The sequence below is a fragment of the Otolemur garnettii genome, unplaced genomic scaffold (genome assembly GCF_000181295.1).
Source record: "Otolemur garnettii isolate 467f Iridium unplaced genomic scaffold, OtoGar3 scaffold00212, whole genome shotgun sequence".
NCBI classification, from domain to species: domain Eukaryota; kingdom Metazoa; phylum Chordata; class Mammalia; order Primates; family Galagidae; genus Otolemur; species Otolemur garnettii.
This window is the reverse complement of record NW_003852607.1, coordinates 1,559,791-1,573,271: the sequence shown is the minus strand read 5'-3', so window position 1 is coordinate 1,573,271 and position 13,481 is coordinate 1,559,791. Positions and strand designations below refer to the sequence as shown.

Here is a 13,481-nt window from a genome sequence, read left to right as displayed (position 1 = left end):
GATATAGACCAATTGTTCAATAAAGATGACTTGGATAAGTGAGTATTGAGAGTGCCTGGAATTGGCTTGGCACCTGTGGTTCAAGTGGCTAAGGCCCCAGCCACATACACCCAAGGTGGCAGGTTCGAATCCAGCCTGGGCCTGCCAAATAACAATGACGGCAGCAACCAAAAAATAGCCAGGAGTTGTGGTGGGCGCTTGTGGTCCCAGCTACTTGGGAGCCTGAGGCAGGAGACTCGCTTGAGCCAAGGGGTTGGAGGTTGCTGTGAGCTGTGATGCCACAGCACTTTACCCAGGGGGACAGCTTGAGACTCTGTCTCAAAAAAAAAAAAAAAAAAAAAAAAAGATCCACATGAATATACTTTGTTATGTGTTGTGACATCAGATATAGTGAAAAGGTGGCAAGGACCTTTTTCTTCTAAGCCAGCTTTCCGAAATGTTTATATATTTACTGTGTGGGAAAGACAACTCTTCCTCTTTCAATGTGTGGAAGAAAAAAGGATGAACACCCTTAGTGTAGAAAAATTTTAAAGTGATGGCATTATTACAGATAAAATTGCATAGGTTAAAAAATCTAACATTTGGGGTGGCGCCTGTGGCTCAAAGGAGTAGGGCACTGGCCCCATATGCCAGAGGAAGCGGGTTCAAACCCAGCCCTGGCCAAAAACTGCAAAAAAACAAAAACAAAAACAAACAAAAAAGCCCCATAACATTTATGTAAACTGATAATGTGCTTTTACTAACCCATGTCCACAAATACACACCTCACACGTACATACTCACACATGTATACACATACACACTTAACACATATCCACTGAAATAAAAGGATGTGTCTGTGTAGACAGCCCTCTGCAGCCTACCGAGCTGGGGAACTGAATTACAAGGACAGTAACTCATACAGGAAGGCCAAGTAAAGAGTTTCTGAGCATTTCTTCACACTTACTCTTCTTCCAATGAAACCCATGCCCACATTTTACCAGGGGGAGCTGGGCTGGACTGAGCTCCCCTGCAGGGCACAGACAAAGATCTGATGAAAACCCAGGCAGAGCTCAGTCCTCATAATTGCAAGACACTGTGCCTTAGTTTTCAATGCTAAATACACTGGATACAAAATAAGGTAACAATCCCCTTATACATGGGGATACACTCTAAGAACCCCACTGGATCTGTGGGTGAACGTTGTGTACTACATGAGTTGAAGGAACAGAGACATAATTTTCAAGCACAAAACGAATGACTTGCTAAATAACTTCAACATGCTGGGATATATATTTTCTGAAAATACATAATCTGAAACGTGCACTATAAAATATCACAGTGAAATATTGACTGAAGAATTTTGTGTGCCCAGGCTTGTCTTTCACACTGGCAACCCAAGCACATTGGAAGGTCAAGGTGGGAGGACTTTTTTTTTTTTTTTTGAGACAGAGACTCAAGCTGCCCCCTTGGGTAGAGTGCTGTGGCATCACAGCTCACAGCACCCTCCACCTCCTGGGCTTTAGCAATTCTCTTGCCTCAGCCTCCCAAGTAGTTGGGACTACAGGTGCCCGCCACAATGCTAGGCTATTTTTTTGTTGCAGCTGTCATTGTTGTTTAACTGGCCCGGGCCAGGTTCGAACCCACCAGCATGGGTGTATGTGGCTGGTGCCTTAGCTGCTTGAGCTATAGGCACTGAGACAGTGGGAGGATTTTTTGATGAAAGAAGTTCAACTCCACCCTGGGTAACATCACAAGACCCCCTCTTTATACACAGAAAAAACAAGCAGGATGTGCACCTCCTCTCTCAGCTACGTGAGAAGCTGGGACCGGAGGATGACTTGAGCACAGGAATTAGAAGGTGCAGTTAATGTGATTGGGCCACTGCACTCCTGTGAAAAGAAAAACAAAAAAAGTCCCTGCAGGAACAGACTAGCCTCTGTGGGAAAGAACCACTGACTAAACCCCAATCTTTTGCTCCCAGACATTTATGTTCATTCCATATTTTAAAAAAGATAATAGAATAAAACACTCTGTATCACTGATGTCTATCTGTCCATACTATTCCTGGTCATAAACAATTTGGCATGAAAAACACAGTGATTCAGTCCTTTACCTTGAAATGTAGTAGAGAATCAGGCAAAAAAGATCTCCACTAAGGGAACATCCTTTTCAGAATGTACCCCCATGACTTCCATGTGCAGCTGGTCTAATTCTCCTCTATAGAGACCTGGAAGTGCATTCCGATGTGGACCCTGAACAGTCCCTGCTGCCCTACAGCACTGACACCACTGGGCCACACCCCCCCCCGACCTAGGGCTGCGCATGAAGCCCTTCCTAGGTCTGTGCCCAAAGGACCCTCTTCACGAGGTCATGTCACTGTGTCATAGTGACATGGCATTAAAGTGGTGATGACAAGAACTGAAGAAAGACATGGGCAAGTGGGAGCAAATATGTCACAGAGAATGGCTCAGAGTTAGAAAAGATCAGCAACTCCAATGACAGCATTTGAGAAAGGAAAAACACACACAACTATCCACCGAGGGTTGGGCACCTGTAGCTCAGTGGTTAGGGCACCAGCCACATGCACCGGGGCTGATGGGTTCAAATCCGGCCCAGGCCTGCTAAACAAACAAACAAACAAACAAACAAACAAACAAACTCTACTGAGAATATCACTGTACCTGAGTAAGAGCCATTGCTGATTTATCTTCTTTATTCCTTCCTCTGATCTGTACTCCTTCTTCACCCCAAATGAATCATTAATAGTCAATCCTGAATGTAACAAAATATGGTATTCAATGCTGAGAATCAACACACCCCCTATGTATGCCAGTTTCCCTTGGAGAAGAAAAGCTTCCATTGTAATAAGATGGTTCTATCCTGTCCATAATAATAGGGGGATGCAAGGACAATCCATTCCTACTAGAGATTCTCTGACCTGTTCCTCAGACCCCACCCCCCTCCTGGTGAAGTCCCCACACAATGCAGCAGTGGGGAGCATAGCTGCACTGAGCTCCCCTCCAGGGCACAGCCTCAAACAAAAGTAGAACAAAGGCCCTCACCCCTCTGTGATCACAGACTGAGCTCAGCCCCCAGCAGAGAACACAGAGCCTTGGTGCTCAGTGGTGGCCACAGACAGGACACATTGTCACTGGAACCATTACTGAGGGTGGGTCCCAACATGACTATGTTAATGGAAAGGGGACAGGAGAAACATATGTGAGAAAAGCCTTTGCACTCTAACATGGCAAAAGGCCTGAGAAACACTCAGAGGGCCATGGAGAGGATACCACCTACCTTCTGGATCTGCTCTCCCCTTGCAGCCTTGTCACCCGTGTACTGACAGTGAAAGGAAAGGGACCCACAAATAAACAGCTGAACCAATATGGACTACAAGGGGCCAGGTGGGGGTGAAGAGGTAGTTGTAACATTAAATAGGGAAAAGGCCCAGTGAGATGAGAAGGTAACATCAGAACAAAGAGATAAGGAAGGAAGAGTACTTGTTACCTGCAGCTGAGTGGCTCGGACAGTTCTACAAAGACTTCCACAATTAAGGCCCTGAGGCAGGAGCGACCTGGGGAAAAGAAAGAGGCCTGTGTGGCAGGAACAGAGTCAGCGAGCAAGACACAAACAGATGAAGCCAGAGAGGTTCTGGGGGAAGTTCCAAGAGCAGGAGAGAACACAGGGTCATCCCCGGTGCATGTGGCCAGTGCCCTAAACACTGAACTACATGTGCCCAACCCTGTTTTTCAGAGCTGAGAAAGTCCCCTTAGGACATATGAAGGTAGCGATGCCTGCTAGTTGGCCCCGCAGAGGTGAGGATACAAGTTGAAACAGAATTCCAGAGTTCGGGGAGAGGACTACTGGGGAAATGAAGATATGTCACCGGGGTTTATACCATAAGATGAGATGATAAGGAAAGGAAAGAGATTCAAGGAGGAAATCCTGGGCAAGGCATGCCTCATACCTGTAATCCCAGCACTCTGAGAGGATGAGCCAGGAGGACCTCTTGAGCTCAGCAGTTCAGACAGGCCTGAGCAAGAGTATGACCCGGTGTCTACTAAAAATAGAAAAACTAGCCAGGTTTCATGGTGGGTTGTCTCTAGTCCCACCTTTTGGGGAGGCTTACACAAGAGGCTGTCTTTTTTTTTTTTTTTTTTGAGACAGAGTCTCAAGCTGTCCCCCTGGGTAGAGTGCCGTGGCATTACAGCTCACAGCAACCTCCAACTCCTGGGCTCAAGCGAGTCTCCTGCCTCTGCCTCCCAAGTAGCTGGGACCATAGGCGCCCGCCACAATGCCTGGCCATTTTTTTTGGTTGTAGCCGTCATTGTTGTTTGGCGGGCCCGGGCTGGACTCGAACCCGCCACCTTGGGTGTATATGGCTGGCGCCTTAGCCACTTGAGCCACAGGTGCCAAGCCCACAAGAGGATATCTTGAGCCCAAGAGTTTGAGTTATGATGATGTCAGGGCATTCTACACAGGATGACAAAGATTCTGTCTCACAAAATAAAAAGTAAAAATTGATGAAAACGTGCAGGGAGGACAACAGGTACACAATTGCAGTGCCAGCCAATGACAGACCATTCTCTGTCACTACTGGGTAGAGGTCCCAAGCCCCCTGACAGGGAGAGTGGGTTGTTAGAGAATGTCTTCCCTGTAATGTTTGAAATAAAAAACTGAACACAGAATATTTTACCTCTAGTCACTAATGTGTGTGTGATTTCCTCCTACTGACCATTTCTCTAGGGGACCCAGTTGGGTGCCCCATAATCTAACTCAATATTGATAGTACTAACATGTGAGTAGGGTCAGATCCCACAAGGCAAAGACTGAGTCCCCAAGACTGTCCCTCCCTTCATGTACAGATAAAAATCATGATTCCCAATACTCCTAGTTTTCATTAATCTGTGAGAATGGCTCTTGCTTCTGTCTGTTCATATATGTGCTCTGGAGTATTTCTGTAACAAATTAGTTAACCTACAAAATTGTTTTCCTAAGTTTGTGAACGGCTTTATCAGATTAAGAAAATGTGAGCCGGGGTGGCGCCTGTGGCTCAAAGGAGTAGGCCTCTGGCCCCATATGCCAGAGGTGAAAGGTTCAAACCCAGCTCCGGCCAAAAACTGCAAGAAAAAAAAAAAGAAAGAAAGAAAATGAAACACACAATTTACAGCTGTTCAGTCATAAGTTCCAGTCCCTTCTAGGGACCAGGAATGGCATTTGAAGTGGGGCAGGTTTGTGGATTCTCGCCTTACAACTGGAGATCTGATCCCATGTCCAGGTAGACTGTGTGATAGCTGAGTTACCTTACAGAAGACCCTATGGGTGTCTGATGGACAACTACATGCTGATGAGGAGTGACCCCCACACATATCAGTGACCAGAGGCTATGTATTCTGTGTTGAACACTCACTGACTTCCTGATTATGAAAGTAAAAAAAACACTGTGGTTCTTCCTTCTATCTCAGACACCACCCCACTTTCTACCCCAACTCAGGAAAAAGGAATAGAGCGACCCACTATTGATTGGGCCAACTCACTGCCTTCTGGCTGAATCTGGGCTTCAGGTGGAGGCTAGCCTGTGAGGCCAGGAATTACTTCACGCACCAGCATTACGGACAGGAATTTGCAATTCTCAACTTCATCTCTATATTTGCAGCAAATGCTAAATCTATTAGATTAAAATTGGCAAAACACTGTATCACACACAATCACATCAAGACTCATCTGGGCTCAGGGCCCCTGTGTCTTCATCACCTCGCTTCCCTACCTCATTCTCTACAAACCTCTTGTCCTCACCTCTCCCCTGCTCTTCTTTTTGTCTTCTTCTCTGGGTCTCCCCCTGGGCTCTTGATCACCACTTTGTGGCCCTCTCTCCTGTTCTTTCCCTCTTTTACTTCTTCTAACTGTTCTGCTCCAATCTGGAAATGTTTCGTTTTGTGAGCCTGTGGGGAAAAGGAGAACAAACCAGAGTGGAAGCAGTAGGGGTTGAGGAAATAAAACAGAAGAGAAGACATGAGAGATGAAAGGTGGGGTTGGGAGGTCTGACTCAGCTGATGGCTACCACCAGCATCAAAACACAAAATTAGCTTTATTTTATAGTATCTTGGCAGGGTTGGAAGTAACACAGACAAAAGACATATTTTTGGTCTTACAATGACTGGAAAACATAAATAACTAAATCATCCTGTTAAAGGTTTCTATTTAACTTTGTTAACACATATTAAGAAATAAAAAGGGAAAAAATCACAAGGATTTCTGTATAGTTCCTAAAGACTAACTAGACAAAAGAAGAGCTATGTGACTTCTGGCAGCAGGAACAAGAAGAAAGGAGTATGGTTGTTTTGGGGAAGAAATAGTTGGGGAGGGTCACTCTCTGAATGTTCCCCCAGACTTTGGGGAGCCCTGCCCTATCAGGCCTGCTCACCACAGAAATATACATCACCTTTTCCAGCTCTCTTTCTGCAATCTCTTAAGTGTGCCAATCTCACATTATCTCTCCCTTTTTCTTCCCCATCTCTGTTCCCCCTATTAAATTTCCTCTTCCTTGTTACACCCTCTCTCTCACAACCAGCTTTGGTTCTTTCTCTGCTCTACTTGTCACCAGGTGTCCCCTCCTGGCATCCCAGAACAAGGTGGCTGTCTGCCTGACTCCCAATCATTCCTGCCCTCCCAAGACTCTCTGTCGGAGGTGTCTCCCCATTCTGTGCCCTCTTCCTATGTTGTTGTGCTTCATCTGTCAGGAGATATAATTTTGTGGAAATGGCTTCAGGACACCCATCCTGGTGTCCTGCCTTCAGCTTTCACTCTCCTGTCTCCTTGCAAATCCCTCCTACATGCTCTACTGTGCAGAGTTCATGGGTCTCCCTCACTCTTCCTCTCTCTTTTTAAGTTTTCCTATCTCCTTTCTCCTGCTCTCCGTATACCATACTCCACCCTTTGACAAGTAAAAAATAAGAATAAGGCTCGGCGCCTGCGGCTCAAGCAGCGAAGGCGAGCCACATACACCTGAGCTGGCGGGTTCGACAGCAGGCAGGTTTGAGCTGCCCGCCAAACAATGACGGCTGCAACCAAAAAATGCCCGGGCGTCGTGGCAGGCGCCTGTGGTCCCAGCTACTTGGGAGGCAGAGGCAGAAGAATCCCTTGAGCCCAGGAGCTGGAGGTTGCTGTGAGCTGTGATGCCATAGCACTCTACCCAGGATGACAGCTTGAGGCTCTGTCTCAAAAAAACAAAAAAAAACCAAAACAAAACAAAAAAAAACAACGGATAAAATGCTCACCTGGGGGGCGCACACGATTTAGGGATGAAAAGACATTTGGAGTCACATGACAAGCCCCGCTCTCTTCTCCTAACCCCCCACACAGAGGCAGTGGTGACAGAGGACTGTCATGGGGAGCTGATCTGGCCAACAAGGTTAGTGGCGGGGTGGAGCTGAGGGGACAGATTAGGACAGAGGTGGGGTCCGCTGGATCCCAGGATCAGGGAGGGGACGCGGCTCCTCCGCGACCGGGCCTGCGGCGCTGCCCTCCAGGCCGACTAGGCCTAGGGGCCCGGAAGGGCGTGAAGCCCCTCGCGAGTAAGGAACTTTAGGGGGTGCGAGTAGAGTGCAGCGTTCACTCAGGGGCTTTAGGGAGGGACACGGTGCAAAAGGTGGTGTCTCCCGGGCCTTGTGGAAGGAAGACCGGGGACATGACCTGCCTCAGGGCGACTCAGCTCATAGGGAAGAGACCCCGGACTCTCACTGGGACGTGAATTTACTCGTGACGGAAGGAGCGGTGCAGCGATTTAAGGTCTCTACAGCCCCGATCCGGGTATAGAAGCGCTGGGGACCGCTAAGCGAACGCCTAAGCGGAAAAAGGGAACCTCACCAGGAACCTGGTTGCCTTCTTCCCACGCCGGTGTCTTCCGGGTCTGCAGGATCCTGCGCGCGCAGGAGAGGCCGGGCCTGGGCGGGGTCCCCAGGGTGAGGGGCAGGACTAGGGGCGGGACCTACTCGCCTTTGAGCAGTCCTTCCCTGGTGCTCGGTTTCAGGGTTTTATCGGATAAAATCTACCCTGAGGCAGGAACAACTCAGGGGTCAGGGAACTAGAATCTGGCTGGGATCATCAACGTCCGTTGGTGGTTAAATACAGGAAACGTTCCTGCAATTTAAATTAAGTGCTATACTTAAACACCCCTGGAACGTCTGTGAAGGAGAGGCAAAGTACAATGTGAATTGCAAAACCTCCCAGGGTTGAATGTGCAGTTTCAAGTTGTTGCCCAGTTGAACATACTAGAAACCTTTTCCCCTTCAATTCCCCATTCCCACTGGAGGGAGGGCATGGAGCCTGAGCTCAGTTTCAGAGACTTTGAGAGGGACAACACCGGGGAAGTGGAGGGCTCAGGCGTGTGTGTACCATGGTCTTCAAGTGTTGCTTTGAATAAAGCAATAACTCTTGAATATAGACGGAAATTATGTACGTGCTCTTTGCACTACACTCTTGAGATTATGTACCTTTAAAATAAACTTTGTTGGCCTCATAGTAGGCTCATATCATTATGTTCTGAATGTACCATAAATTTATGTGAATGTAAGTTCAATACGAAGGTCATTAGAAAATACACTTCTATTTAAAAATTGTTTTATATGTGTGTGTTTGTATGTATATATGGAGAGAGAGAGAGAGATTTTTTGTTTTAGGAGAGATTCTTATGAGTCAAGAAAGTAAAAGCAGAACTAAAAGAATCTGTCCTAGCCGCCATGTGTAGGCCTCAGCCAAGCCACAGGCATTGCTGTTGTCTGTATGTTCCTTCCTTGACATAAGTAGGGCCTAGATTGTAACCTAGTAAATTCCCTGGACTTCCATCGCCTTTGAGGGCAGGTGGTCTGACCTGTCTCAAGGACGTGTGGGAGAATCTGATCTTCCCCCTTGAGCCTGGGACCTTGAGGATGATGTCATGTCTCTCTCTGTTTTATGACCCTCACGTGCACTCCTGCCCTGAAAAGTGGATAAAAGAGAGGCAAGAGATGGAGTGTGTGGGGGGATGCTCGGTTTTGGAGACACATTGGTGTTCTGATTTACCCCCTGACCAGAATAAACCTGCTTCCTCGAATCAACTGGTGCCTGGAGTCTTCTGTCTGCCTCGGTTTCCTGCTACACTTACTCTGTCACCCTGTAAAGAGTGCCTGTCATGTCATAGCTCACAGCTACCTCAAACTCTTAGGCTCAAGAGATCCTCTTACCTCACCAACCCAAGTAACTACAACTATAGGTGCCCACCACAACCGCTAACTAGTTTTTCTATTTTTAGTGAAGACAGGGTCTCACTCTTACTCAGGCTGTTCTTGAACTCCTGAGCTCCAAGAATTCACTTGTCTCGGTCTCCCAGAGTGGTAGGATTATAGGCATAAGCCACTGTGTCTGGGTAAATGATATATTTTAGGTCTTTTCTTTGTTTTTTCTTCTCTCCTGCCTCAGCTTCCCAAGGAGTTGGGATTATAAGTTCGTACCACCATACCCAACTTGATATTGTTAAAAGAAAATGCATTTATTATGTAATTTCTTTTTTTATTAAGTAATTTTGGATGAAATCAAATCTATTAGGTGCCTATTTTCCCTGAAAGGTCACAAAAACTTGTTGTTTTTCTGAAAGACTGTCACTCTAAATAGAAATACCAGTCAGAAGAAGGTGGTACAATGGCCTCTAGGGATTCAGCAATAGAGATTATCTTCCTGTCACACAGTAGCTGGGACCACAGGCGCCCACCACAATGTCTGGCTATTTTTGGTTGCAGCCGTCATTGTCCTTTGGTGGGCCTGGGCTGGATTCGAACCCGCCACCTTAGATGTATATGGCTGGCGCCTTAGCCACTTGAGCCACAGGCGCCGAGCCCACTGTTATTTTCTTTCTTTCTTTTTTTTTTTCCCTTAAGACAGAGTCTCATTATGTTGCCCTTGGTAGAGTGTTGTGGCATCATAGCTCACAGCAACCTCAAACTCTTGGGCTTAAGCGATACTCTTGCCTTAGCCTCCCAAGTAGCTGGGACTACAGGTGCCCACCACAATGCCCAGCTATTTTGTTGCTGTTGTTGTTGCAGTTGTCATTGTTGTTTGGCAGGCCCAGGCCAGTTTAAACCTGCCTGCCTCAGTGCATGTGGCCGGTGCCCTAACCTACAGGCGCTGAGCCTACTCTCTGTTATCTTATAGAGTAAAACTGCATCATGTGACATTTGAATATTAATACCTTTTGTACCTTTGCCTTATCTCTTCTTGTTCTGCTCATCTGGTTGGCTAACAGCAAGCCCTGAGTGCTCCCTCCTTTGACACCAGTAGGTTTAAACCACACGTGGGCACTCCACCTCTACCCCAACCTAAAAAATCCTAATACCCCACACAACCATTCCTCCCAAGCCATGTACACATCTGCCAGTGGGGAGAAATATTCTGCTCCATGCATTCCAGATAGGAAAAAATGACAAAGAAAAGTATACACAATAGTTAAAGAGATGATTAAATACAGAAAAACCAGCTTCATCTATAATACATAACATGTACAAGATGAGAGTAGAGATGGCTGAAACAAATGACAGTGGACGTGGACTAGGAAGGACTCGCTATGCTCCCGAACTGAAACTGGGGATCCTACGCAGGACCCATCTATCCACTGACTTTTCTCCATGCTGAGAAATAATCTCAGAAGAACCAACCCTGTCCCCTCTTTTTTTTTTTTTTGAGACAGAGCCTCAAGCTGTCCCCCTGGGCAGAGTGCCGTGGCATTACCGCTCACAGCAACCTCCAAATCCTGGGCTCAAGTGAGTCTCTTGCCTCCGCCTCCCAAGTAGCTGGAACCACAGGCGCCCGCCACAACGCCCGGCCATTTTTTGGTTGCAGCCGTCATTGTTGTTTTGGCGGGTCCGGGCTGGGGATTTGAACCTGCCACCTTAGGTGTACGTGGCTGGCGCCTTAGCCGGTTGAGCTATAGGCGCTGAGCCCCTGTCCCCTCTTAAACACACCAAAAGGTGTGGGTAAAGCAGAACTGAAGCCCAGATCCTATGGTGCAGGCCTGTAACCTAGCACTGTGGGAAGCTGAGGCAGGTTGATTGCTTGAGCTCAGGAGTTCCAGACCAGCCTCTGTGTTGTATTATACTTTTCCTTAAGCAGTGATATTCTGTAAATTAGTGTAGATCTGACTTTTGTGGACATTACAAGACAAAGAAGAAATTAACACAGACTTGTATCTTTTCTCTGTAGAAGATAATTTGACACATCGAATATTATTCAGTATCCCCCCCAAACTAGAAAATGAGTGTTGTCTTAAGGATCACTATTTCCATTGTTGCTCTTAGAGATCAGAACTAAAAACTGGTACCATGACAGCAACAGCCAAGTCAGAAGCTACTGAACAGTTCCCATGTGATAAGCATGACTTAAACTTGGACTACCTGCTGTACTAACAACAGCTTATGAGAGAAAGATCTCTTCCCATCTTACTGAGGAGACAACCATGTCTCAAACACTGTAGGAAAAACTTTCCTGGGGTCAGTGGGTTAAAAATAGCACTGATCCCAGGTGACTGGGTATTAGGATTGGAACTAATGATTAAAAAACTTAAGAAGCAGCGAAGCCTCACAAGTAAATTGACAGAGAATTACCTAATTGAGAAAACTGAAGCAAGTTTAAGGGTGAGAATGTGCAACTGCATACAAGGTCATGATAGACATGTATATCCGTGTATGCTGCTTATATGTCAGTATTGGTACTGATATGAATTTACTAAAGGGATCTTGAGCGGCGCCTGTGGCTCAAAGGAGTAGGGCACCGGCCTCATGTACCAGAGGTGGCAGATTCAAACTTGGCCCTGGCCAAAAAGAAAAAAAAGAAAAAAACCTCAAAAATAAATAAATAAATAAAGGGATCGGGTAGTGAGTTGCCCAGTACCTGTCCACCTCCCTGCACTATGTTGGGTGGCCTCCTGAGGGCGCATAGCAGAAACTCTTTCAAGTAGCAGAACCAGGACCAGCATTTCCAGGGTGACACTGAAGAATAAGAAAAAGTAGTGAATGGCTCAGCGCCTGTGGCTCAAGTGGCTAAGGCACCAGTCACATACACCTAAGGTGGTAGGTTCAAATCCAGCCTGGGCCTGCCAAACAACAATGATGGCTGCAACCAAAAAATGACCAGGCGTTGTGGCCGGCACCTGTGGTCCCAGCTACTTGGGAGGCGGAGGCAGGAGACTCGCTTGAGCCCAGGAGTTGGAGGTTGCTGTGAGTTGTGATGTCACAGCACTCTACCCAGGGGGACAGCTTGAGGCTTGGTCTCAAAAAAAAAAAAATAGTGAAGAAAAATTATACCAGACCAGGCACTGTGGCTCACACCTGTAATCCTGGCACTCTGACAAGCCAAGGCAGGAGGATCCCTTCACCTCATGAGTTTGAGACCAGTCTGAGCAAGAATGAGACCCCATCTCTACTAAAAGTAGAAAAACTAGCCAGGCGTGGTGGGTGGCAGGAGACTACAGGAGGCTGAGTTCACGCCTTAATAATGTGTGATAGTCACTCATTATAGAGAGGGGAGTCTAGAGAATTTATTTTGTATTCATAAGGCAAAAGGTGATTTCTCTCTAGTGTTGTGAGCTATTCCACATTTAAAAGTGTTAAGTCCAGTGTAATTTTCCCTAATTCAGAAAAATGTGTTTTTTAAATTTCATTTAGCAACAAAGTACTTTCTAAGTTCTAGTACCTTGTGAAAGTTCAGGCTGAAGTGCCTCAGGGTGAACATAATTCATGTTAAAGGAAGTGCAGTTTTTCTCACTCAATTCACATTGGTTATCTGAAAAAAAAAATTTTTTTTTTATAGTCTTTGGCTGGGGCTGGTTTTGAATCCACCACCTTTGGCATATGGAGCCAGCACCCCACCCTTTTGTGCCACAGGCACTGCCCCTGGATATCTGAAATTTTTAAAGAGCAATAACTAGTAAATGCTTAGAAGAAGTTACTTGCAAACCTCTAATTGAATGATTCAGTGTTCATTTTTATTTTATTATTTTTTTGAGACAGAGTCTCACTTTGTTGCCCTTTGTAGAGTGCCATGGCATCATAGCTCACAGCAACCTCAAACTCTTGGCCTTAAGCAATTCTCTTGCCTCAGCCTCCCAAGTAGCTGGGACTACAGGCTCCTGCCACAGCACCTTGCTATTTTTTTTAGAAACGAGGTCTCACTCTGGCTCAGGCAGGTCTCAAACTCGTGAGCTCAAACAATTCACCTGCCTCAGCCTCCCAAAGTGCTAGGATTATAGGTATGAGCCACCACGCCTGGCCCAGTATTCATTTTTAAAATTTACATTTACATTTACACCTTAGTTTGAATTAATGTATTTTATATTCTTCTGTAGTAAAGTATAATTGGCCCTGAAGACCACAATGAATCTTTTTTTTTTCTTTGAGACAGAGCCTCAAGCTATCCCCCTGGGTAGAGTGCCATGGCATCACAGCTCACAGCAACCTCCGACTCCTGGGCTCAAG

The 13,481-nt window shown here is 46.4% G+C and overlaps 1 protein-coding gene across 6 annotated transcripts in view; it reads right to left on the bottom strand.

Moving 5' to 3' along the window:
• The window catches only part of LOC100945011 (zinc finger protein 480-like), a 21,541-nt gene extending 13,662 nt beyond the window's left edge, over positions 1 to 7,879 (bottom strand). Inside the window, exons 1-4 of one of the 6 annotated variants that reach the window (XM_023507951.1) lie at positions 7,849 to 7,879; positions 5,779 to 5,924; positions 3,490 to 3,556; positions 2,664 to 2,754 (exon numbers count right to left, since the gene is read on the bottom strand). In XM_023507951.1, coding sequence (XP_023363719.1) covers positions 2,664 to 2,678 — 15 coding nt within the window. In that variant the 5' untranslated portion in view covers positions 2,679 to 2,754; positions 3,490 to 3,556; positions 5,779 to 5,924; positions 7,849 to 7,879. Of the gene's footprint in view, positions 1 to 2,663; positions 2,755 to 3,279; positions 3,433 to 3,489; positions 3,557 to 3,949; positions 3,981 to 5,778; positions 6,145 to 7,259; positions 7,318 to 7,848 lie in introns of those variants that run through there. The other 5 variants (XM_023507952.1, XM_012812638.2, XM_023507953.1 and 2 more) reach the window with 5 other exon arrangements.
• Between the last annotated feature and the right edge of the window lie 5,602 nt (positions 7,880 to 13,481).